Genomic DNA, 27,022 nt, shown 5'->3' on the forward strand with positions numbered 1-27,022 from the left:
GATTTTAGTGGAAACAGCGTCTTTGTACTACCTGTCTGACAAAGAACTGTGCTTGTCACGTGAATTATGAATAGCTGCAAGACATTTTGATGGCCTATTGCTGTGCTTGCTCAGATATCCTTGTGCTGATGATTTGGAAGCAAGTGGGAGAACCTGAATTGACTCTCGCTGCCTCTCAAACAGGTCCAGATCTTAAAACCAAATATTTGGATCTAGCATTTTCGTTTGACCTTTTCTAATAAAAAAGTCATAACGTTTGGAATTCATTTCCTATCGTACTGCAAAAGTAATGTAGGATATGCATGGTGGTGCATTATTTGCTCTTTCATACTGTTTCTGGAGGGTGGTGAACATTACTGATCTGTGTACAGGATCACATGTATACAAATTTTCCTACTGCACTTGGGAAAGTCACTCAGGCACTCTGTGCTCCAACCCTTGGGAGGAAGGGCTTGATTCTCAGAGAAGGTCCGTGTGTCATAGTTTGTGTAAGGTCTGATGATTGATTCTGCTCCCTCTCTTTGGTAAGAGCAGATTGCACCAAAGATGCAGCAATCCTACCCTAACGGACTGTGCAGAGAAGGTAGGTGGAAAGGAGGAGAGGCTATAGCCTTCTCTGATATTAATCAGCCCAAGTTTTTTCAGGAAGCTATTAACACTTAGCATAGGAGTCCTCCCCCGACAGAGAAGTTCCAATAGTGCATAGTAACTTTTCCACAGACCTTTGAAAATAGCCTTAAAAATTCTGTGCACTGTTTATCAAATTGAATCTGATTCTTTTTTCACTCTTCACAGTTTTATACTGGAGCTGCTCTGTTGATCTCAGTTATGTTGTGTCAGATTGTCATTTGCCCAAATGAGTAATTTGACTCTGTGCATAGGTTAAGCAAGAGAGGAGGCTCCTTCTTATTGTCCCTAACCCTGAATGTTTCATTCACCTAATCCCCAGTCTCTTGGATGAGCAAAATTTGGATAAGTGGCTGCCTCCCAGGAATGATCTGAACTGTAAGCAGTTAATATACGATCAGTACTTAGCAGATTGAAAAAAGCTTGTATGAGCATTTAATAAAACAATTTTACAGCTAACTTGACTGGCAAAGGTAGTGCTTTCCCTACATGAATAACATTTTATACTGTTTGCTCCTTTTCCCTTGAAAGCCCTATCATACATTTCTGTCTCTTCCCTCAGGTTATCGCTACATCACTTGCCAGATTCAAAATTGTTCTGATAAGACAATGACAGTCCAGTTTGCTGGTGGCACTGATCGGGATTCTCTGACTGTGCAGGATGACTACATATTTCTTCAGGTATATGTCGCTTTATGGAGAGACTGAATTTCAGAATTAAAAATTTAAACCATGCAGCAACACTGTAATTTAGGAGGTTCATGAATTTTTACATGGAACGAAGCATTTCTTTATTAGTCAAAAAAAGATGCATCTTTAATCTGTGCAACCAGTTGCTTATTTATCCTGTTGATTTTAATTTATCTCTGACCTAGTTTTTAACTAGAGTGGCTAAATTTTCAAGTGGATTATATGGCTCAAAATTACTTTCTATAACTGCTCTTGCATGGTAGGCAGAATGCAACCCTTTTGTTTCTATGCATAACATCCTCTTCTGGGTCCTTTCCGGCACCTCTATACACAAAAAGATTCTTGAGAACAGTATCCAAGGAAACCCACTTACAGAGTAGTGGCTCAGCTTCTTCATATGGATACCTCTGTGAAGAGGTTTTGTTGGGAAAGAATTATACAACTGTCCCCAGTCAATAAAATGGGGGAATCACCATAGCTGGGGAGCTTAGACTGGCTTGAGCTGGTCCAAATTACATTGGGACTATTTCATTTCCAAACTACAAGACCTGAGTGCAAAAACACGGCTTGGCACTCTGTCAGCCTTATGGCACCAAGTACAGCTTAGTCCCAAATTAAAATTTGTTTTTATGTACTTGGGACTAGATGTGGTTGGAATCTGACAGAGCTGCAGTTTGAACCTGCCAGAGCTGCAGGCTTCTCAGAGAAAGATATATCCTGTCTGTTTTTAAGATTTTCCTAGGGAAGTTCCTTTTCTCAGTGATTGGCTATAATTTTTCCCTTACTTTGACACGGCTTGCCTGTTGCAAGGCTTGTCTGCTTATTGACTCTTGCAGGAAAGGAATATTGTGACAGTGGTCAGCTCTCCATACGACTGCCTTAGTGGACATTAGATTGGCATTTTTTTTTAGATTTCCCACCTTGTGCCTGTTTCTTGCAAAAGGTTCTATAAATTGTTATAGAGACAAAGGATCTGTCCTCCTCTTGTTGAGTGCAGTAGTTTTAAAGGTCCACGTGGCTTGGAACACTTAGGACCACAAAGAAACAGCAAAATGGATTTGGAAAAGTATTTTTGATTTAAAGTAGGCATTTCTCAACTCAACTCTAGCACTCTTGGCAACCATTTCGCTGAAAAGTAATGTTATCTGTAGCTCCCACCAGGCACATTCTAAAATCCGTTTTGTGGTAAGTAGATGGTGAAAGTGCTTTTCACCATGTGACCTTCCAGACTGCCGTGCTCAACCAAACACAGCTTGCTTCATCTTCAATCAGGAAGGAGTTGTTATTCTATCTAATGCCAGTCATGGGCAAATACGAAATGGAAGTGCAACTTGGAAACACACACATAGAGTGATGGATGAGCACTGCTAGCAAAATCATGCTATTGGTAATGTAGTCTTGTCTCTGGAGATTTGAGACATGTTAATGGGAGTAGAAGAGATGTGCTCATATTCCGCATAAAGGGAAAACATCTTTAGTCTTTTTCTTTCAGACATAGCTGCAGTAAATCACAGTAGTTTAATGTAAATCTCATTTATTGCTAAATTGGTTTGCAGTTAGCCATGCCTGCATTACTGGAGGATAGAAGAGATTCCTGGGATCCCCTAGTCATCGCTGAAGTGCAGCCACCTCTGAGGTGTGATGTGGGACACCATTTACCTGTTGTAGTGAACCAACACAGCAGCTGCACATCTGAGAAACAGCACATTTTTGAAAGCACATGGAAATTCTGCTTGCGCTAGGCTAGAACATAGCTACGTGAATTAGGATCAGACCAGGCACTGCTCCTAATATCATAGTAACACATATTAGAAAGAAGATGGGACAGAATCATCTGTGCAAAAAAGAGGAGAGTTTGAGATTCCTGGCATCGCTGACATGCCCTAAACTGTGCACCTGTGTATTGGAGCATTGCAGATCCATAGCCATAATCCCGTCCCCACTCTCCCTTAGCCTCCACATGCCCAACCTCTGCTCTCCTCCTTCCCCTGAAGGAGCTCTAGGGTACCCTGAGCACAGAGGTGGGAGAGCTCTGAACATGGCAGCGAGGAGGTAGCACTGGTGACACAGAGGTGGCTCCGATTCTTTGAAAAGCAGGTTTGTGTGTATGTGAGTGGACTTGTACCTGCCCTAGTTTCTCTTTATACCAATTTTCAATTGTGCAAAAGGACAGTAGCGCGACACTGATTTAGGCCTGCTATCCTCAATGGTTTGGTGAGTATCCACTTGCAGTGCTGCTTTACCTTGCCATACTTCCTGGCACTTCTTTTGGTACAGATAGTACTTAACAGCTAGACAAGAGGCGAGGAAATAAAATCAAACTTTTACCATCTTAGATTTCAACCCCCTTTCTTTAGTATGTCTATGTCCGTGAAGATCAGGAACCTTCTAATACTGATTTTTCTTTCTCGGTTTGCACTGGCAGTTAGACGTTTTCAGAGGCAATGTTAGGAGGAGGACTAAAGTTTTGACACTGTTTTAAGCACAGACCAGCCTTTAATGTCGATGGGGCTTGACACAGCTAGCTGCTTCAGCTTTGATTCTCTGCTGCCTTGCATCATCTTTAGTTATTTCAAATGAGTGACATAAAATAAGTGCAAAATGAACATGAAGGCTATGGTAAGATGGATAAGACTGATATTTAACCCTAATTAAATAAATAGTGAGCTTTTTGCTTCAATCCATCATTTAACAAATCACATTCCTAAAGGGCATCACATTTTCTCTACCACACAAATGGAGATTGGTTTAAAGGAAGAGTGAAAATGATTACAGCGTTAAATACTTTGATATCTGTAAAATATGCAGGGAGGTAGATCTGCTGTCATGCATCAGTTCTATTTTTGCCAAGCAAAGTCAAGTTTGCAAGCTTCAGGGTAGACTGTTTTTCAAATCAGATTCCTTATTTAAGCACGTACTTCTTTAAGTGTGCAGTGGCCTACAGCCAAATATTGTTTATTGTGGCAAACAAAATTTCGTTTATCTAGTAGCTTTGCCTAGTAGTTAACTAACTGCAAAACTTTGATTTTATATTTGCTTTTAGTACTATGGAAACCACAGAGAATCTGTGTGACGTGTCTTCCCTGAATGAGAATGATTTTTTTAAGGCTTTCTTTTATAAATGACATCATTGAGTTTCTACCTTTCATTTCACCATCAGTTAGCTGTGTTTGCTTGCTTCCTTTGCTCTGACATGACTTATGTAAGAAGTTGAAGTAGAGAAAACTGGATATAGAAGGGTTTATGGTAACCTTTAAAACTGATTTCTCTTACTGTATCAAAGAGCTCCTTTTGTTTTAGTAAAATTTCATCTGGCTGCTAGAACTAGACAGGATCCATATTTGCAAAGAAAGTGAAAAACTGCTATAAAAATATCTTTTCCTGTCACAATGGCGTTGTCATTGCTAGATGGGTCATTTTATTTTTCCAATTCAGCAGAATAAGCTTTCAGAAGATAGAAAAGAAACTGAGTAAGTATTCAATACATGCAGTTTTGATTAATAAAAAGTCTGGGCTGTCCATAGATGAATCATTCCACCTTTGGCAGTTCAGGAAAAAAACAGTGAGACGGGGATGGGATTCTGAATGAATTTTCTAAGTCAAAGTAAGGAGATTAGTCTGCTTGTGCTTCTGTTCCACAAACTGATTTGTCATGGTAACGACCAGAGAAAAATTTTGTGCGTTTTATTATTTTCTTTTTTGACCAGTCCGTTCCTGTAAAGTAGTCACCTTTAAACAACCTAGTGAAAATGGCTAAATAGCTGGTACCTAGCTGATCTCCCAGAAAAAATGTTCGAAAAAGACGTGAAATATTATTTATTAAAGGCTAAAACCATTGCTAATCTGATTGGATGGCACTCAAGAGGCCTAGTTGGAGCTGATTTATACCAGCACAGATTTTGGCATTTTATCTGTGCCTGGAAAAAGCTAGAGAGGCCATCACTTGAGTTTTTTCGTCAGTCCTTATTTGGAATGTTCCTTTTGCTACTTTAGAACAATATTTACACTGATTTTTCAGTGACTAAGATAAAAATCTTTAAATTACCAGTGTATCTGCTGTAACGCAGGGGAGAAAAGTGCTAATGGATAGTATCTACACTGGTGTTCCTTTAATGCATGTTTCTGTTTGTCTGCCTTTGTGTGAAAATCTTCAGAGAACCCCAGGTGTTTTACATAAGACCTGATCTTATCTTCAGTTACACACGGGAAAGCAGTTGAAATAGGTGTTTAACCCTCTATTTCAGTGTCAAATTGTGTCTTTGGGACATTTAATTCCTTTCCAAACTGACGAATGGCTTTAAAATTGCATCTTCATCTTCCATGCTCTATTGTCAAGGACTTTCACTGGGAAATGTTTTCTTCTATGTACAAAATATTAGCCAAATAGTGACTCATAATGCTGTACATAAATCGCAGCATGACTTTTATGTTCGGCTTTGAATAGTGCTGTTGGATACCGCTTGCTCTTGAAGTACTTGGTTTTCGATGCCAGTGTGTACCCTTCCTACCCCTACTTACCTGTGGAGCGCTTCTGGCCAGGTTTTTGTGAAGGGTTAGAAATGTGAGAGGCCACTGGGAACGCAGTGTACAGGGATAGCAAGAGGGGCTGAGGGAGGTGAAATACTAAAGTCTCAGGTATCACCTGAGACTGCTGAAATGGTAAAGGAGGAAAATAAATTCCTTTTGCTTCCTAAAGTGGGGGAGAACAAAGGAGTTTGAATTTATTTGGAGTCTGTTTTCTCACAACTTTCCGTTTATTCTCTTAAGAGTAAACTGTAAATTAATGCTATGCAATAGAAGTAATAGCTATGTATTTAAATTGTAGGCTAAAAAAAAAAAAAAAAGATTTCTGCCATTACAAGCTCTTTAGATTTAACATAAATTGTCACAGCGTTCTGTTTTTCCTTTGTACAGACAACATCAGCAAATCGGACCAAGTATTATGTGTCTTACCGTCGAAACGGCTTTGTACAGATGAAGTTACCGAAATACGCGTTGCCAAAAGTAAGTGCACAGGATACGTTTTTCCTTATATTTTATTATTCAACTTGTTACCTAAACCAGGTTTATTCTCTGCCTTTTGAAAACCTCGTTACTCTGAGATCACAATTTTACGTTGCCAGGATTTCTGCGTTTCCCCTGAGGTATGTTCTTACTCTGTTGTTTCGAGCCTTGCTTCCACGAAACACTGCTGCAATGGCAATGTAACGAAATTGAGTGAGTGTTCTTTCAAGAATCAATTACCTTTTAGTTAATTTTAATTAATATGACGCTTTCTGATACAGGCATCAATGGTAACATAAGCCAATTTTGCTGGTTGATGGTGTTCTGTTTCACCGAAGAGTCTGTTTCCTTACCTGATGTATAGCTGGAAGGCTCCTGCAATGCTTAGGAAGGGTGACTTGGGGGTTTTAAGGACCTCCTTGGAGTAACTGATGCAGCCCTGCCCTGAGCACAGCCTGCACCACAGACCTCCTGAGGTCCCCAGCAACCTCAAATATCAACCTCGGTATCATCCTGTGATGCTGTGGCTTGCTTAGTAAAGAAGTAGCAGAGACCTTTTGTCTTTGCATATTTTGACTGGTTTAAATGACTGTTTTACTAATGAAGAGGAATGGAGTACAGTGTATTCCCTTGTTTTTTTGATATTGTTTTATGTGTTTAATGTTTTTTTTAACCTTTTTAAACCTTTTTTAACCTTTTTAAAAGAACTAAAGTGCTAGTTTTAGATCTTCTAGTTCTAAGTAGATAGCACATTAAAAAACCTTCGCATCAAATCCTCAGATACTACTTGAGCAAGAACCTGAAATATCTGTATGCTCCCAGCAACGGTAAGCAAATAGCTACATATTTATTTATTTGCTTGTTTTGCCAAGAAACGTTTAACCAAGGACAAGCAAATGTGAATCAACCTATCCACATAATTATTTCAGTGTTTTTAAGCCCTTCAGAGCAGCCTTTATGGTCTCTTGAGGGAATTTGTAACTGGGAAAACCACAGGAGAATATAAAGCTCTAAACGTGAAAATGAAAGGGATCTGAATCGTGTACAGATACACAGGGTTTAATCATAAATTTCCCAGGAATAAAGTATGAGTTAGGGAGTTGGTATGTTTGTATCGGGCATGAAGGGCAGGGTTCGGGCAGCGGGGGCTGCGGGGGTGCCCTGTGCGCGGGGGCCCTGAGCTGCCCCGGGCCGGCCGCAGCCGCCTCCAGCCGGCTCCCAAACGGCGGGAAACGGCCCACCGCGCACCGAACGGTCAGCCAGGCCCAGGAGCGCGCGGTGCCCCTGCTCGCACATACTGAAGGAAGAGCGGCAGCCGCGAGGAGAAGGAGAAACGTGGAGGAGAAGGAGACGTTTTGGGGGGCTCGGCTGGAGGCGTGCTCTGGGGAGGAGGTGCCTCTGAGGGGGCTGCAGGCGCGGGTGACCCACGCCGGGGCGGAAGGCGGCGAGTGAGGGAGCCGCAGACAGAAACCGTTACGCAGACGACGCCAACCTCCTGCGCTGCCTGTCGCCTCGCTGAGGGAGTCGGAGGGGTCGAGTTAATGCACAGCAAAAACAAGGGAGTTGGGACTAGGAAGGGCGGAGGAGAGGTGTTTCCTTGAAGTTGAGCCTGGGGAAGGGAGGAGAAAGCTGTTTCCCTAAGTGTTTAATTGTTTATGTTTTCTTTCTTTCGCAATACCCAAATCGTAATTTAAAGTGTGTGTTAACTGAAAATAAATTAAGTAAAATTGCCTGAGTCAAGGCTGTTTAGCCCAGGACAGTTTTTCTGAAGAAGTCTCAGCACCTTAACGCAGCTGTCAGTTATGCTAACCTACCTGGCAAAACCGTTGTCTGTTCCAACCTTTAGGTTGGAAGGGACCTCTGGAGATCATCTAGACCAACCTCCCTGCTCAAGCAGGCTCCTCTAGAGCATATTGCCCAGGATCACATCCAGAAGGGTTTTGAATATCTCCAGGGAAGGAGACTCCACTACCTCTCTGGGCAACCTGTTCCAGTGCTCTGTCACCCTCACAGGAAAGAAGTTTTTTCTCAGGTTCAGATGGAACTTCCTGTGGTTCAGTTTGTGCCCGTCGCCTCTTGTCCTGTTGCTGGGCACCACGGAGAAGAGTCTGGCCTCATCCTCTCGACACCCCCCCTTCAGATACTTGTACACACTGATGAGATCGCCTCTCAGTCTTCTCTTCTCCAGACTGAACAGGCCCAGCTCTCGCAGCCTTTCTTGAAAACCTGTTCTTCAAACCTGTACCTTTCCATTGCAGTTTCACTCTCATTCCTATTACTCTGCTGCATTTGGCCTGGGCAGTGCTGCTAGTCCCTTCTGATAGTGCCATTGCATAGAAGATGTACCTTATATTTGTAAGAGTAGCACAAACTGTTACGATTAGAATATAGACATTAGTTAATATTGCATATGTGGATGAGTACTTTGAGCATTCAGGAAAGTGAATTATTTATAGCAAATTGGTTGTATTCTACCTCTTTAATGACACATGCCTCTCTCATTTAAATACCAATATCACAGTAGCACTATATTGATGAAGGACACGTTATTTGGGTTAAGATCTTGCTGTCTGACACATCACAATAAATGGGTGGAGGCTTTCAGAGCTCAGGACTAAATAAGAATATTGTTCAGTTCTTGTAGGCATCCATGTTTAAAATAGATGAACTTGCATCAGTTGTGAAGAACAGCAGCAAACGTTATTTGAGGACTGGAGACGAGGCACACAGTAAGGGACTTAGAGATCTATCCCATGTAGCTTTTCTTGGCAGCAAAACGAGTTTAAGAAATTGGCCTCTGTCATTCATTTCTACCACACTTTTGCAATCTACTATGACCTCTGTCGTGTTTGTGGGACCACGCTATAATCAAGATCATTTCAGTGATCTGAGTGAAAAATAGCTCTGCAAAAAAGTGTAATTTGTTTTTTGAAAAGGAAGATAAGGAGGCAACTTGATTGTAGTGAAGAAGCCTCCCTATGGAGAGAAAATACTGGCTCTTAAAAGTGCTTTAGTAGAGAAAGACAGACCTGTAGCTAGGAGCTGAATCCAAACACATTCAAATTAAAAGCTCAGCATAACTTCTTGGTGATTAAGTATTTTAAAAAGTGCCAAAGAAAGTGATGGATATTCTACTTTTTCAAGTTTCCAAATCATAACTGAGTGCCTTTCTGAAAGATTTGCTATAACCATACATAAGTTATTTGCTCCTCCTGCATCTTATAAGTAGGCAGAAATAATTGTTGGAAATTCACTGGTTGGAAAGATACCACAGAGTAAAATAAGAGATCTACTAATCTTCTAGCCTTAAAATCCATTAATCTGCAAACGGTGCTTAGTTTATTGGGTATGTGATCTTACTGAGTGCATATTAATACACCATTTCTGACATGCTCAAAAAGTGTCTGGCATAACTCACTTATTTCTGTCATATGTAGTCAAGATTATTTGAAATAGTGCTGCATGCTAAATTATTTGTCTTGGAAAATATGTTTTTTGTCTATTTGTCTTTTCTCCCTGCTAAAGCAGATTAACTCCAGGCTTGACTGAATAAATAAATTAGAAGTTAATGGTTTCATTTTGGATAGAGTCAGTAGCTAGCTAGGAACAGGATGACTGTGGTGTTTGGAAAAGGATGTTTTTGTGTTGATCCTAGTTTAGGCAGTGTACCCAGTAAGTGGAACGAAATAAACTGCATCTCTTCAGCATTTTGATGATGCCTCCAATAAAAGTTTCTTTGGTATCTGCACACAACAGAGCTGAAAATGTCACTAGGAGGACCTAGAAGCCAGGCATCCATTAGAACAGTAGTGAATGTGAGAGATTTTAACCTCTTCTGTGAAAGATACATTTTTTTTAAAGTAATTTGCTACCCTTTACATTATATTTTAGATATTCAATATGAACTAAAGAGGAACACAGCTCTCTGAAATTTTTTGATCCCACGATACTTCAATGAGAATCATAAGAGTGCAGTAGAACTGTATATTCCAATCCAATTTGAACAGAGGGGAAAGATTAATATGAGAAAATTACTCATGAGATTTTGCAAAGAAATGGGATATCAGCAAAGACACTGACACATCAACAGTGCTTCGAGGACACATGACGTTGAGTTGCTACTTTTATGGTAGTAGGAGATAAACAAAATGAAAGCATTTACAATGTTTTGTTTAAGTTTATTTAAAAACAGATTTAGAAGCTTTTTGAAATAATTGAGTTTCAGGTTTTGTAAGTAGTAGATTCTACCTAACCAGGAGATTAAGCAGGTCTAAAATATACTTTATTTCTTTTTCTCAAGAGAATGGAATGAGGCCTCAAAAAATCTTTCTAAATGATCTCTGCATAATGTTGCATGTCATGTGCCAGAGTTTGAACAATGATTCTGTACAGGCAATGGAAAACTGTAGACAAGCCAGAAAATACTACAGGCTGGACAAGGATCTGTCTAATAACATTAGGAGAGGTATGCTGGATTGCCAGGCCCTAGCCTGAGGAAATAATGCTGGGCACTTCAGGTATTATTCTTTCTCAGTGCAGCTGTGTTTCACTCTGATTTTATTAATGACGATAGAATGAACATTTTAAAACTGAGTAATTAAAAAAGTTATTTGATGTTTTTCTTTGGACACAAAGAGGCTGAAACTCTACAAAAAAGTATTCAGTTTTTTAATATTGTTTGTGTTTGAATTTGTCCAGATACGTCCCGAAGCAAAATCCCAGAGAAGGATATATGTTTGTATATATCTTTGGAGTAGTTCAAGGCCTTCTTGCTTATGAATAAAAAGCTGTTAGCATAGCTAAAAGCAGCTTCCAGCCGAGCTTTACATGGACTAAGTTTCATTGTATTCATCATGTCTTTTAGGCTCAAGCTCCACAGTGCCACTTAGATCACCTTTTTGTAACACATTGGAGCTACATATATATGTATAAAGAACAGAGCCAGTGGTGGCCATCTAATGAGCAGAAATCAGCTTTTTTTTTTAGATCTTTGCCCTGCTGTTGAGAGATTTTCTATAGTATGTTTAATACTGGCAGTCCTTTGAGTCACAGAGCTCATACGTTGACAGCTACCAGTCAAAAGGGTAATGGAAGTTTAGTAAGATCAGTGTTAAAGGTTGCTAGTATGCTCCCCAAAACAGTGCAGGAAATTTGGAGCTATTGTTTTAAAGCTAGGTTGGCTATTATACTGAGCCTATATTCCATTTTACTAAAATTGCTTATTCTCTGATGCTAAAGCTGGAGCAGAGGTGAATAACTTCTAGGAAATGAATACCAAAACCATTTCATAGCCAAGAGCAACAGGATTGCATTTGTGTTGTGAGATGACTGACTAGTCACACAGGTGTGTTCCAGGGAGATCCAGAGCTGTTGGCGCAACAGGCCCTGCTGGGTCATTTTCAACCCGAGCAGAGGCTTTGGCAGCAGCGCTTGTGGAGAACAGTACTGCTGAGGGCTGTGATGGGTAGCCGCGTCAGGAGAGTTGTCACACTTGTATTACACGCAAGTTCCTTGCAGCTCAGATTCACCTCTCTTAGAGAAGTACACTACCGTAATGTGACTAATTATAAAACTGAGAACTAGTTCGTTGTGATAGTTTAAGCACCAAGTACTGCTAACAACATGTTAACAAAAAATATTGACCAAGTCAAAAATATGATAGAAGTCGTGTTAGTTTTACTATCTCAGTTTTGAAGAAATAATTATTCTGAGTTCCCTTCCCAACTCTGGTAAACCAACTGGTAATGATCTGCTTTTATGAAATGATGCAAGGCATTCATTGATTCTGCATTTGTTCATGCCAGCTACAAAAGCTTAATAATGAAAGAGCTACATTAACTGTTACATCCTACTGCAATTCAGAAAGTAAAATGTTTAGTTCTGAAAAGATACAGTGTGGAAAAAGCTGCTTTTATTTATCTTGATCTCTATCTTTTCTATCTTGTGAAATAGGCAATAATATTAAATTTTTCAGATAACTGAAGTAGAAGAGAATACAGGGGACAAATGAAAAAAAAGGAAGAAAAAAAACTTATTACCTTGGAAAAAAATGAATGTATTTAATATGCTCATGGTAATATGAATTTCTCATGCTTTTTAGAAACTCTATATATTCTTTTTATTTGAGTATCACTTAGTGCTCTTCTGTCAACAGAAGCTTAGACTAGTATTCCTCAAACTAAGAATAAGTTCAAAACACAAAGTTAAACTCTTCTAATGTGTTTGCTGAAAAGCTACTGTCAAAAACAAACAATTTTGTCTTTACAAAGTACCATCTGATGCAGTCGGCTCTTGCAGGTGAGACTGAATCTTCTGAGGGGCTCTAAAAAGGCCCACGTCTTCCTTGCATCAGTCTGAGACAAGTATTGCTATTTTAACCATAAATTTTCTTCCAAACTGGTCTGCATCATTCAATAACAGGTGTGACACTACTAAAATTAATTTTTTTAGCAGTTTGGCTCCTTTTCCCTAAATAATCATCAATCTTTTGAAGCATATATTTTCTCCACTGTCAAGCTCCCTCTGACCATAACTTTTTCAAGGATTCCGTAAATGGGTCTATTCATTAACAGTAGAAGTGACAGGAAAGATTCATGTAGCCTTTTTCTCAGCAGATAAAATTTTCTTGAAGACCTGGCTGCATCATGGTTTGATTACTAATTAGTGAGAATACAAAAACTCATTTAGCGGGGCTCTCAATCTCCAAAGGATTGTTCCCCTACATGGGTAGTCCCTTCACCACTTCTGCCGCCCATCACTTAATGGATGCTTAGGCTGAGTTGATTAGTCTGTTAGGCAGAAGAGCAGTTTGCAGCTGCAGCAGGGCTACTTTTCCGTCCTTCTAAAAGGCCATTGGAGTGGCTATTGAAAAAAGAATAAAAAGAAATAAAATAAAACTACAAATAGTAGTGTATTTGATGCAGTAGAAGTATTCTTTTCCTGAGAAGTGTCACAGAAATAGCAAGTGAACCAATGTGGTAGCAGCTATCTGCTTGAATGGCTCCCCAGTCTTACAAATCCATTTGAAGTGGATTCAAGGAACTGTTCTTTTCTTCACAGTGTAACTTGTTATTGATTTCTCCCCTTGCACCGTTTTACTCAGCCGGGCAAGGAAGATTAGGGAGATTGTCTTTGGGATATATGCCATCCAGTTACCTTGATTGTACTTAAGAGATTATAGGGGTATAAATGTGGTGCATCTGGAGGTCAAGGCTGTGACTACACAGTCAGAGTGCTTACATATGTTGTACTTGTGATACATTTGCTTCTGGTAATTCTCTGTTTACTTGATCACTTGCTTCAGGTTAACGCATTGCCCAACCTAAGCATTAAAGGATTGAAAGGGGGAAAAATTATGGCATTGGCTTGAAAATTATAAGATTAGAAAAACAGGAATTTGAGGGGTTTTTGTATTTGCCTTGTTAAGTAAAGCACCACAGTTCTGCCTGTGTAGCAGTACGCAGACTATTCTGAATCCTGCCTACAGTGTTTTCATTTGATGGCACTTCCTAGTTCATCGTCGCATTTTCCCTGCACAAGGGATCATTGGCTTGCTATGTGATCCTTGTCATCTTTTATATGCTTGTGTCTTCTGGATGTAACCCTATATTTATGTCACAAGATTTCTTATCACAGTTAGTAATATAGTAAACCAGATTGAGTGTTTCTTGAATATAAAATTCTAAAAGGTATTAACAGGTTTATAGGTACGTGAGTTACTACGTGTAGATGGTACGGGGTTGTATACAGTGGAAACAACACAGTTCCCTTTCCTTCCTCCCCCTAACCCTCACCTCCAGAAATGAAAACTCTCTCAACTATTTATGCTTTTGGACTTCTTCACAGATTTTGACTTGCGGTCTGGTGTTTGTTCAGACTTCTGTGAAAATGAATTTAACTGCATTAGAAGTGCATAAATTTGGGAAAGTGTTAGACTGATCGTGTTGGTATGTCTCTGTTGAAAGTCAGCAAATAGTTCTGGAACAGTGTAGACATTCTTAGGAAAAGTTGATCCTTACTCTCCTCATGCAGGGAGAGTTTCTTGGGTGCTTGCTCTCCATTTCGTGGCTGAAGATGCACAATTCTTTCAATGTCACACGTCCACCCTTCAGACTCATTTATTTTGTTTAATAGACCAGGTCTATCCATGTGATAAGAATTTTCTTTGAAGTGATACTCATCTTTTGGCAGGATTTTGCCCTGTGTACATGTCCAACTATTTCCAGTATTGCTTTGAAGCTGTCTTAGTGTTCATTTGAATTATTATGTTCTCTGCTACTGATGTCAGATACAAACCAGCTTAAAAGTCACTGAGAGAACAGGAGTGCTATGACCTGTCATTAGATGCCCTGTTTAATCATATCAGTTTTTAATATGCAGTCTTTGATCCCTTGCAGGATTTGTCAGGCATTTTGTATAGAAGGGATTCTGATTCAGTACCTTAATTCCGGTTGCTCTTAATTCTAATTCTATGATCAAGTTGAAATTCATATTTATCTGGAAATTTTATACTTTCTGTAGCATAGTCAAGAAGTTACAGCTCTTAGAAAAAAAAAATCCTCTTATTTGTAGTGACATTCCCATATGTATTTGCAAAATTTCAAGTAAGCTCAATAAGCTGGCTTTTATTTTTCCCCGTTTTCACAGGATCATAGACAATAGACATGGAATGGATCTTGAGATGTCCTTTTCCAAAGCACGGACATCTGCCTTAAACCAGTCCTGACAGATGTTTGTCTAATCCACTCTTAACAACTCTCAAGGATGAAGATTACTTTACCTCCCAAAGCAATTTATCCTCAATGTGTATGACCAGGCCCTACTATAGAATGATTTTCTGAAGTCAAACCTAAATCTCCTTAGCTGTGATTCACACTACTAAACTCCCAGTAGACGAAGACGACAGTTTATTCTTTTTGCCTTAGGGCAGCTGATTATGTCTTTGAAGGCTGTTTTGTGTCTCCTCTCATACATCCAAGACAAACAACCCTGTGGACTTGTTTGCACTGTGGATTTCAGAGCACTTCACAGACTTCTGGGATTGCACTGTAGGCCTATCCCTGGTCCTGCGTTGAGAGCCACTTAACTGGATCTGTGAATAGCTCCATAGATTTTTAGTGATGATCATACAGAAATCTGTGTTTAGTGTCGTGTAACAATACCCAGTATAGAGTGGAGGGTGAAGGCAACATTATGACAAAGGAATTCCTAGAACATAGTGCATAAGAAGCACCGGAGGAAACAGAACCCAGACGTTTCACAGAGTTTTAGAAGTAAAGAAAAGGAGCTTTGGATAATCCAACTAGCAGTATCTGTAGTATTCTCAGAGCTCCACAAGAGTTTGTAACCTAAAAAGATGAGACAAAGCAGAGAGAAGAATGGCTGGCTGACCTTAGGGATTGTGTTTGGGAATGATGATTTATTTCTCTTGAATTAAATCAAGAGCAATAGATTGCTCTTGGTGAGCTTTGCAAAACAAAACCAAAAGTAAAAGAGAGAGAAGTGAAAATGGCAAGAAAATGGATTTATGGATGTTTGTGTCAGCAAGACATAGCAGATCAGAAGGAACAAGGCAGAACAGACAGAGCAAAGGTAAAGTGGTAGAGATGAGAGAAAGGATGTCCATGGAGGAACTGCATTAGAGGAAATGTCACGGTTGGTGTTGCAAACCTGTAAGAAGATTCTGCCTTAGGGCACCTGAAAGCACAGGAACTCTCTCATTTGAATGTAGTAGAAAGGAAAGGAGAGAACAAGAGCTCAAATATTGCATGTGAATAAAAAGGCATCCTGGAGATAAATGAACAATCTGATCAATGATAATAAGGAGTGTTCCAAATCCTGAGGAGCTCTAAAATCAGAAAAGGAGATGTTTATCAATGAATTTGAGAAAGTAATGTGTGAGTAGCCAACTTGCTGAAAAATTTAGGTGATCAGCAGAGCTATGAATATCCTGCAGAATGTGGAGAGAGTAAACAGGGGTTCCAGAAAGAAGGTGGTTACAATAGTCTACGTGTGAAATAATCGAGGAATGAATGCTTTGCTTATAGAATCTGCAGAGACTACAGCCCAGGGTAGTATCTGTTGCTATGAATTAGGTAAAGCAATAAAAAAATCACAGTCCCTGAATCAAGATATTTCTTCTCTCTCAGGTGTCTTACTAATTAACTCCTCAGTGATAGTAAAAGTTTTGTGTAGCAATATTTGCTGACATCCCATCTTCCTCAAGTGCTTACCATCTGTTGAGCTGGGCTGAAGGGTTGAATGTAGCACACTGGAGAACTGGGCTTCTGTATTGGTTGATCAGTTTCTTCTTCCTTTTAATTATAGTTTGCCAGCATAGAAATGGTAAGAGAGTGGCGTGAAAGCAAAAGGGCTTTAGGTTAGCTTAGTTTCAGCTAGATTTAAACAATCTGTGTCATTGGGGAGTTTAAAGAACGTTTAAGAATCAGGCATGAAATTTACAGCTTTCCTTCATCGGTTAATTTTCTCAGATGATTATATCATGACTAGGGGCAGAAAGGGTTGTGCAGGGTTACTGCAAGGCAGTCTAACTGAAGGACTGCTGCTTCGTGAGGGAAAAAGAAAGAATCACTGCTAAAAGAGATAGCGATAAGGCTGAACTGGAAGTCTGAAAGTTTAAATGGAAGAAGCGGAGTTCAAGGAAATGGAAAGGCAGTTTCACTTGCTAAAATCAAGATCTGTGAGGATCTTGCCTCAGAAAAAATGGTGTGTCAAATGGGTTAACCTCTTAGTACAAACCTCTTAATAACAGTTAGACTCAAGAGAGAAATAACCTCTCACTTAATTACAGTAAACTTCCCCAGTGTAACGCTTCTTTCTTTCACCTCTTCCCTCCGGTCTGTCCATAATTAATCTTACTGCCCTTCTGCACTACACAGTTCTTTCTGGCTCTTTCTTTGTTGCTTCTCCACCGTCCTGCAGGAGTGCTCTGCATCTCCCACCACGCCAAGGTACGAGAACCGTGTCTGGTCCCTGGCCTGTCTGCCTCGTACTGCCACTGCAGCCTGGCCATACAATTTGCCTTTCTCTTTGATAAATGTTAGATTCTTTTCTCTTTTACACCTAACCAACCTGAAATAACTCCATAGAAGTCAGCACAGTTATGTTAGTGAGGACGCAGTTTTTTGGCTTTGTTTCTGTGAACTCCTCTGTCTTAGAGCAGTCTTGCTGATTATCTTACCTGTTATGGTTGTTCCTTGAAACCTCCTTGCATATTCTCAATTACAGGCAGCACCCAGGCTCTCTTCTTCGCACTTGTATCCTGTGTGTCGTTTTGCATTTACTCTATAAGTCTTGTTTAGTTTCTAAGTACTTGGGACAGGGAAAGTAAAGTTTTGCATTTGTTTATGGCACTGTGTAAATGTTTTATTTTAATAATTGTAGTTGATAATTTTGCTGAAAGCTTGCTAATAGCTCTGGCAACACAGGAGAGTAAGGATTTTCTACAGCTTTTCACTTGGAAAAAAGAAAAAAAGGACTGTTTATACTTCTTTACTCCTTTGTTTGTTCCATCCCTGTTTATTGGATAATCAGGGGAGCTATTTTCAGGCTGTAAAAGAAAAGGCAACTTCAGTGTTGGTTGTAGTGTAACGTGGACTACCCAGTCCCCTATTAACCTGATTTAAGGCAGCAGATGAAGAGTTCTGTACATGTAAGAGGCTTTTAAAAGAACCTATTGAGATCAATTGGTGTGTTTTGCTGGCATTCCTGTGCCAGAGCAGTTCAGTGTTTAGTACTCAGACTGAAAGAATTAAACCTCTGTTAGACTGTCTATTCCGGAGTAATTGCTGAGTCTAAGAAAAAAGAGGTCTACTACTGAGATGCTAAACAAAATCTACCTTAGCATAAACACTTCAACTTTAAAAAATGGCTTTGAGATCGATCAAAGATAGGAAACTGACTAGACAATAGAACTCTTCACTTAAGTTACTTTGTGTTGAAATGTGTCAGATACGTAAAAATAACTTGAATTTGACTAAATGATTAGTTGTTTAATAACCATCTTTTGTTTATATTAAAAATGCTTTGAGTGTACTTTTATTTCTCTTAATGGTTTTTTTTTGGAATCTAAGTGTTTCAGTCATACCATGCATTTTCCCCCAAGTGTGACTGCCATGCATTGTCAAGTGCTCAGTATTGTGCATACTCGTCTCTTCTCCAGTGTATACTGGATTCTTATGGAATTTGTTTTATTTCTGTGTTAGAAAGAGGTCTATGACATTACTTTGATCTTTTGTAAAGCCTGTTCTACCCAAACTCATTTTCTCTTGACATGTTGGTAGTTTTATTTCATATTCGTTCCATAGTGTTAGTTACTTCTCCAGTAATAAGGTGGCCAGAACTGCGTGCAGTATTCCAGCTGAAGTAACAAGAAAGTCAAAGAGAAAGAGTTTACAATCTTTCTGTCTCCATGACTAGATGTCATTTTTTATGTTGCCCCAATATTCGCCTTTCTGTTGCTATATGCTATTGCAAACTCATGTCCTATTTTCTGTTTATTAAGTTTAGTTCAGTGTTCATGTTTCCTGCTTTACTTCTGTTTAATATTAGTGTTAAATTATTTTCCCCAGCTGTGCATTTTTTCTCTAAAAAGTTTGGAGTGAAGGAGCTGGGAAAGCTGAAAGAACTCTGACCCACACTAGTTCTTATTTCTTTAGGTGCTTGTGGATTATTTTTAGATTGTTTCTTTCTTTATGGTGTTTCAGAACATACAGATTTTTCATTGACTCTCATCCAGATCTTGGAAAATAATTCAGTATATATTTTTTTCTTTTCACTCTTAGCCCCTGATGAAATTGCCAAAATTGGCAGCAGCTTTTTATGTTGAAACCCACTAACTGTGAAATTTGTTCAAGAAGCTGAAAAGCCCTGAAAAGCCAAAGCAGATCGCAGTCTTCACACATTTCCTGATTTTTGGTCTTCATTAACCTGATTTGCATTCCCCGTGATAACCTGTAGCCAGAAAGCAGTGACTAGCCATCTTGGAGTGGTAGGGTACAGCGTGTCTATTAGTATTAGGTTGAGAGATTTCTATCACTGAAATGTCAAAACAGAGATGATGGGAAAATGAGTCATTTTGTATCTTATTTTTCTACAGGATTTACAGATAATCAGTACAGATGAAAACCAGGTATTTGTGGCTGTTCAGGAGTGGTACCAGACAGACACATACAACCTGTACCAGTCTGACCCACAAGGTGTTTACTACTCCATCCTGCTAGAGAATGTCCGGAGCACAAAACAACCAGAAGAGAATGTCCTGATAGATATTCTAGAGGTAGGATGCTGTTCAGAAGCCATCTTCCCTTTTTGTCTCTTCCAAAGTGTGATCTGAGTGGAGTTTTATTATAATTAATTTTGTGTTCGTTATTTTTTTTCGTAGTTATCTTTAATGTAAAAAGACAAGGCTCTTTTTCTTCTTGATAGTGTATCATTGCTATTTATAATTTTCTTTCTTTTCCTGCTGATGTGCTGTGGGTTTTGAGAACAAAATTTGTGGTATGGGGTTCCAAGGATGCGCAAAAACAGGGTTGGTGGAGGGTTTTTTGTTTTTTTTTGTTTTGTTTTATTTTTTAAGATACTGAAAAGTGAAGCTGGCAGCTGTGTTACTGATGAAGTAAGAAGTTATGCAACTGCCTGTGTACAGCTTTTTGCTTGTAGATGACTCACTAATGCGGTTCCTGACTTAGACTAGGACGTTTTTAGCCAGTAGAGTCTTAAATAGAAATCCTCTTAGCCTTGTGCTAGATTCTCTGTGTCAGCTTTGACAAGTTAAAAACCAACAAAATTAGAATTTTTTTGGACAGCAAGTCCACCTGCTTTCAGCTGATGTTTTGTGCCACTAGTGTTTGCTCTGAGACAAATTCTCCTATAATCAATTCTGTCTTGGATTTTAAACTTAGTGTATTTGTCAAAATAAGACACTAAAGAGTAGAGCATTTTTGAAGAATGGCATAAACTGTCATCCATTCAGTTCCTGTTGATGATGACATTTAAATGTAATAAGGTGTACATTTGTCTCATTTTTGTTCTTTCTAATACTGGCCATTATCAGAGAGAGGACATTAAACTGCGTGGACTTTTGATCTGACCCAACTTGGCCGTTCGTACGCTGTAAAGTGCATGGTGTTAGTTTAAAAAAAGTCTAAGCGCAACAGACTTCTTTGGAAAAGGTTCGTACTAGTTCTAGATACAAGTCGTACTTTCAGAGGTACTAAATGACTGGAGGCTCTAAATAGACTCTTATTGGGGGAAGGTGATAAAGTTTTTTCCCCCCTTATGTTGTCCATCTTTGTTTAAGTTTTTCTTTTTGAATAGGCTGTGGTAAAACAAACAGGTGTATCATTAGCATTTGTAGGTACAGATCATTTTCTAGACTGTCTCTCTTTAGAAGTGAGGCGTCTTCCTAATGAGCAAAGCTATATATTGTGTATAATCACATTCCCACAGGGTGATTTAAAAGAGAGCATTGTTTTGTTGCTTTTGTTCTGATCACGCCTGCAGGACGCAGAGCTAAAAGGGAGTCAGCTGCAGTTTCTTCTCCCTACATCACCTGGAGCGTGATTCTCAAATAGATTGTACAGAGATGCCACCCCAGCTGTTCTTTTTTCTACAGTTATATGCTTAATTCAGTTTCATTAGTTATTTAAGAATTTCACAGTGTTACTGAGGGCTGATTTGATACTGTAATAGAGGGAGAGATCCTAGATTATTGTGTATGGGCATACATTGGATTAATTTGTAGGGCTGCATTAAAAAGACAATGTGCACGTGATAAAGAGTAATTGAAAGACAATAGACGTGGAGCCACACAATTCCATTTCTTCAGAGCTGTTTTTTGGAATAGATTTACATTGTAAGTGGACAATTTTGTTTGCTTACATTGAGAAAGCCTACAGCATTCAGATAGTTTGTAGGATAAATAATTACTGTTCATCTTCCTCACTAGAATGTGATCATCTACTCATATCTAGAAGTAATGTATGATTTATTTACACTATACAAAATAGCTAATAAAGAAAAGACATGCTACAGACCTTAGGGATGGGATTTTTTTCAGTCTAGTCTGGCATTTCTCTCTGGGCATTTTAATGCAAGTATCTCATCTTTGGAAGATGAATCTTCAGTGCAACACAGATACAATCCTCAATGGATTTGAGAGTTTCTCTTTCAACCAATGCATAGTTCTGCTTAGATTTTGCACTGTTGGTCTTCATTATCTTTTGCTGACCTCATTTGATCTTTTATTCGTGACTCTCATAAAATCTTCTGTAGGCTTCTACCTGTCTTCATTCATTCCCTTTTATATGCTTTCTCTCTTTTGCACTGTATTTCTTTTCTGATCTTGTTGCTTATGTGAATGGGGAATAATTCCCAAAATGTGTGTCTTAAAGAAGGAAAGAAAAGGAAAAATCTTATATATTTAATATCTATTTAAATCTTAATCACAAAGTAATATTGTAGAGCTGATTTTTTGTATTTTTATGGGGCCATGTGAACACTACTGCTTTGTACCAATCAGGATAAAATACTGCTCAATTGTTACTAAGAATAAACCGAACAATGCAGTAGTTAATGTACCACAGAATACACGTTCATAACAGAAAAACTGTTAAGAAAATAGATTTATAGGGTACAAAGGGTTTTTTTTTTTTTTTTAATATCGGGGAACCACTAACCGCTGACCTGTTTTGAAAAATTAGTGTTCCAAGAACTCATTGAAAAATGCAAAGAAGGTCAAAGAACTTTTGAATTTCTTTGCGTTCATCTATCTTACATAACCACTGGACTACTCAAAGTAACTGAACACTCCACTATGCTTAGAAGTGTTCTTTTGCACAGCACCCTCTTTGCTATGTGAGTCTTTTCCCTTCTTTGTAGGAAAGTACTAATATCAGAATTTTATAGTAGTAAACTGAGGCAAATTTGGTGCATTGGCATCACAACTGAATCCAAAAGGTAATTTTGACGTGTAGGCTTTATGATATTTACAGAAAGAATCAGATGTGAGTTCACATCGATCGTAGGACGATTGAACTAAAAAATACTGCACAGGGTGGGGTGATTCAAAGCTACCACTCTTAGGTCTTTCACACCTTTTTATGTTAGTTATTATTTTTTATGATGTATATTAGGCTAATGCACCACTCCAAACATAGTTCGGAACATTCTCTAAAGGTAGGTGCCTACAAAATTATTATTTCAAGCAATGGTCGTGCCTTTTATTCAAAATATAGCTGCTAAAGGTAGTGCTGGCCAGCTTTCATCTTTTAAAGCAGCAGGAGGATAGTTAACTGGGACACTGGAAGAAGAATTTGTCCTGACCTTTCTGTGTTTGATGGGATTCAAACTCATACCTCCCACGTTCTGGAGATGAGAGGTTACCCTAGAACTTGGTTAGGACAGGAATGGGAGTGGGACTGGAGAACGTTCTAAGCCTGACTCCTATTGAATGATTATATGGAATGATTACATACTCGTTAAACAAGAATGAGAGAAAGAGAGAGATAGAGAAGATAAAAATACGTGATGCATCACTGAGTATTTAGGCCATCCACAAATGAAGAGGGAAACTTCAGTTACAGTCCCTGATCTAATTATTTTTTAAATATTTAATATTATGTTCACTGCAAAAAATATTTACACAGAGATGGAAACCCGCGTCTACCTTCCCAAATAAATGTTTGATCTGCTAGGCATTTGAGTCACATTCATGGTTGTGCTGTCTCCGGAAGGTAGAATATGTAATAATTCCCCACAGCAAGATGAAATTGCTTCAAAAGAAAAGCATACAGCTTCCTTATTTCTTACCTCCCCTTCCTTTTCTAACCTACACTGCAAATTAGTTTATTGCTGTAATATTTTTGACTTGGAGATGATTCTGAGCTTCCTTCATCTTGGACAAGTAAGCCAACCACACATGTATGGGATTTAAGGAAGAAAGATTGTATGTCAGAACTGGGCAGTGAAAGGTCTTCACAGAATTATGCCTTGCAAACAAAGTAGGTAGAGGAGAGTACCACTCTGAGCTTTTCCTGTGCATAAGCCTGCTTATGAATGTCAAGAATGAGCTGGATATGCTCAGAGCCAAGTCTTTAGACATGTAGGGAACTTTGATAGCAAGAATGTCCTGCTAGCTGAATTCACAGGATAGCAGTTTTTCACTCTGGCACATGATGGAAGAATTGGATATAACTAAGGTATTGATATCCTCGTACAGACTTAGTACATAGCTAATTATTTAGGAAAATCTATTTGTGATCGGTAAATAAATTTCCAAGTTCCAGGCTATCACCATCACTAACTGACCATCTGAGTACAGAGAATAACTGTAGCTTTGGGTCAATTCTTTAGAAAAAACATGTATTTATGAATAATAGGTATCAAATCTGTACCTTGCTAGTAGGTATGCTCTCTCTTCAGTCTGAGCGCAGACTTATGTTAAAGTAAATGTCAAAGAGAGTTAATAACTGGTAGTTAGAAAGAAGAGAAACACTAAGTATTTCAGATAAAAAGTAATGATAAGTAATGATAAGATATATATTGACCTCCATGGGTGAAGCCCATGTACTTACTTTTACTTGTATGACTCAAATTTAAGTATGTACAAAACAGAACATTAGAGGTCATTATCGGCAGAACTTTCCCCCCTTGAGTCATTGCATTTGTCCCAGGGAAGGTGATAGACATCTGCTTGGCAGAATTATGGTCCTAAGTATTTCCTCTTTGAAAAAATGCTGGGTTTTGGCCAATCACAGTTTTTGGCTGACAGTTCTTATGGAAATGTCTGACTGTTGGACTGAACAGGTCCTAGGACGTTTATGCATCTTAACTGGCCAGTCTCCTCTTAAACACATTATACTGATCTTGCAAAGTACTAAAGAGCTGAGTATACTCTGATCCATAATAACTAGACAAATCTCTAAGGACAGACCTTGGCTAGTGCAAGTTGGTATAGACTCATTCACTCAACCATACTTTTATGGCTTTCAATATGTATGTGAAACTATGTACTGTCTTTGTTGTCTTTTTTCACTTGAAAACAAAGGCAAAAAGCCTGCTTTATGATTCAGGTTTAGTGCAATTGAGGTTTTTTTAGTCATAGATATTGCATTGAACAGCTTATCATAAAAGACATGTTATCCTCAGGGACAGCTATTGTACTGCTTTTGCCTCTGCAATAGCACTAACAGTAATAGAAGGTGTAGAATGCAAAATCAGCCACTGGGTAAAGTGAAAGTGTGGGCCTGATTCTGTATTATCCTCCTGTGGAACAAAATTGGCATAAACCTGATGTAATTCATTTGTTGACCCAGGGTGCTTATAAACAAATGGTAAGATATTCTGGTATTCCTTTACACCATAGTTTGAGTCATCAGATGAAAGAACACCAGAAAAATTCATATGGATTTTTTTTTTGCAGTTCAGTTTTCTGTTTGTTTGTGTTAAATAAAAAATAATCCCTAGAATACCATTCAGTTTAGATACTGAGGATGAGATCAGGGATGATGTTAGAGCTAGAAGTAAACATACTAAGGTGCAATTACTGCTAGGGTTCTTCTAAAATGATCCATATTAATTTTTACAGTCTAATTATGGTTTTCTAATACAGATCATTTTGAAAACAGCTAAATGTGCCCAAGAGAAGAGAGGGCCTTTAACTATTCCTTCAGAGGTTAAGCAGGTTCAGGGAAACTAGAGGGAGGAAGGCTAGGTGGGGAAATATTTCAAGTGCCTGAGACATGAGTCAGACCTCAGTCATTCTTCCCTAGATAATCTGTCTGCGTTTACTGCAAAGGCAACTGTGCTTCCTAGTTCAGTGTTATTTGGTAGGTATTATATGATTTTAAAATATTTGTGTATTATTTGTATGTTGGTCACATAAGTTATAACCCTACAAAAAATGTGTTAAATAAATATCTGGTCTGCAGAGTTTTACACTGATTGAGGCTCTCGCCCCTGATGTAGGGAAAGCAAACATAAATAAAATAAAGACAGTGCTAAATTCAGGCAGCAAAACTAAAATTTGACAGTCAAATTGGACTTGTTAATGATAATAAATATATTAAGTAGTGTTTATAGGTTCTGAAAAAAAGTAGAGAAATTCTATTTACCTTCAACTACTGAAGCAAAAATTGTAAGCTACCCCAGACACATGGGAGGTATGTTGACATTGGTGACACGAGGCCTGATCCTGTATAGATTTGCATGCGTGCAATTGTGTTCACACGTGTGGACTCATAAACTTCAGTCAAGTTACAGTTAATAAATTCCTTAAGAAATTTACAGTATAACATTTTCAAGATGCCCATATTAAAAAAATGCAGAAATATATTAGAAAATTTTAACAGTAGTATACTTATACGGCAACGCTGTCATAATCTTTTGCATTTAGTTCTGTGAACAACATGTAATTTGCTTAGACTTCTGATGCAGAGAGAACTGCATATTCTTTTAAATACACTTAGAAATAAAAAGCAGTTAGTAACCATCCTCCCCTTCCCCCTTTCTCCCTTGCCTCTTCTCCTTTTCTCATTCCTTCTTTTTTTTTTTTTTTTTTTTTTTTTAAGTATCATTCACTATCCTAGTGGAGAAACTTAACCTGAAGTACACTGTTCAAAACCACAAAAGAACAACTAATCAGGAATAATCCTGCTGAAAAGATATGCATGTACCGATCATTAACTGTGTCTCACTTATGCTTCAGGTCAGAGGTGTAAAGGGAGTCTTTTTAGCCAACCAGAAGATTGATGGGAAAGTTACAACTCTAATAACGTACAACAAAGGCCGTGACTGGGACTTTTTAAACCCTCCAGACATTGATATGAATGGCAAACCAACAAACTGCAAACCTGTAAGTGGTTCTTTTAATCTATCCTTTGTCTAAAGTGCACAAGAATTATTTGTATGCTAGGATGTGCAGTGGTTTAGACAGCCTAAGAGCTTTGTGCTGACTTTACCTGCTAAACTGATAGACAAGTTTAGTTGCACTACATGAGCAGTGATTTCACAAGCTGATTGTGCAGTCATCTTTCAGCATGAGTAGTCATAACTGTCTATAGCACTGCATTCCTTGTTTTAGAGCCTAATGTATGTCAACCACAAAACCCAGTTCAGAATAATCATTAACAACAGTCATTCCTGTCTGGATATTAGGGGCACATCATGCAGAGCTCAGAGGGTTGCGGTCAGTGGCGCAGAGTCTAGTTGGAGGCCTGTAGCTAGTGGTGTCCCCCAGGGGTCAGTCCTGGGTCCAGTCTTGTTCAATGTATTCATCAATGACCTGGAGGAAGGGACAGAGTGCACCCTCAGCAAGTTTGCTGATGATACTAAACTGGGGGGAGAGGCTAACACACCAGAAGGCTGTGCTGCCGTTCAGAGGGACCTGGAGAGCTGGGCGGAGAGGAACCTCCTGAAGTTCCACAAAGGCAAGTGCAAGGTCCTGCCCCTGGGGAGGAATAACCTCCATGCAGCAGGACAGGCTGGGGGCTGACCTGCTGGAGAGCAGCTCTGCCGAGAAGGACCTGGGAGTGCTGGTGGACAACAAGTTGAGCATGAGGCAGCAATGTGTCCTTGTGGCCAGGAAGGCCAATGGGATCCTGGGGTGCATGAGGCAGAGTGTGGCCAGCAGGTGGAGGGAGGTGATCCTGCCCTTCTACTCCGCCCTGCTGAGGCCTCAGCT

At 39.0% G+C, this 27,022-nt stretch overlaps 1 protein-coding gene across 2 annotated transcripts in view; it reads left to right on the forward strand.

The window, feature by feature from the left end:
- The window catches only part of SORCS2 (sortilin related VPS10 domain containing receptor 2), a 552,296-nt gene that overhangs the window by 447,987 nt on the left and 77,287 nt on the right, over window positions 1-27,022 (forward strand). For both annotated transcript variants that reach the window (XM_068943433.1, XM_068943434.1), the window contains exons 7-10: window positions 1,190-1,308; window positions 6,232-6,321; window positions 19,439-19,618; window positions 26,048-26,194. In XM_068943433.1, the coding sequence (XP_068799534.1) occupies window positions 1,190-1,308; window positions 6,232-6,321; window positions 19,439-19,618; window positions 26,048-26,194 (536 nt within the window). The remainder of the gene's footprint in view (window positions 1-1,189; window positions 1,309-6,231; window positions 6,322-19,438; window positions 19,619-26,047; window positions 26,195-27,022) is intronic.

This window comes from Struthio camelus, chromosome 4 (assembly GCF_040807025.1).
Source record: "Struthio camelus isolate bStrCam1 chromosome 4, bStrCam1.hap1, whole genome shotgun sequence".
Lineage (NCBI taxonomy): Eukaryota > Metazoa > Chordata > Aves > Struthioniformes > Struthionidae > Struthio > Struthio camelus.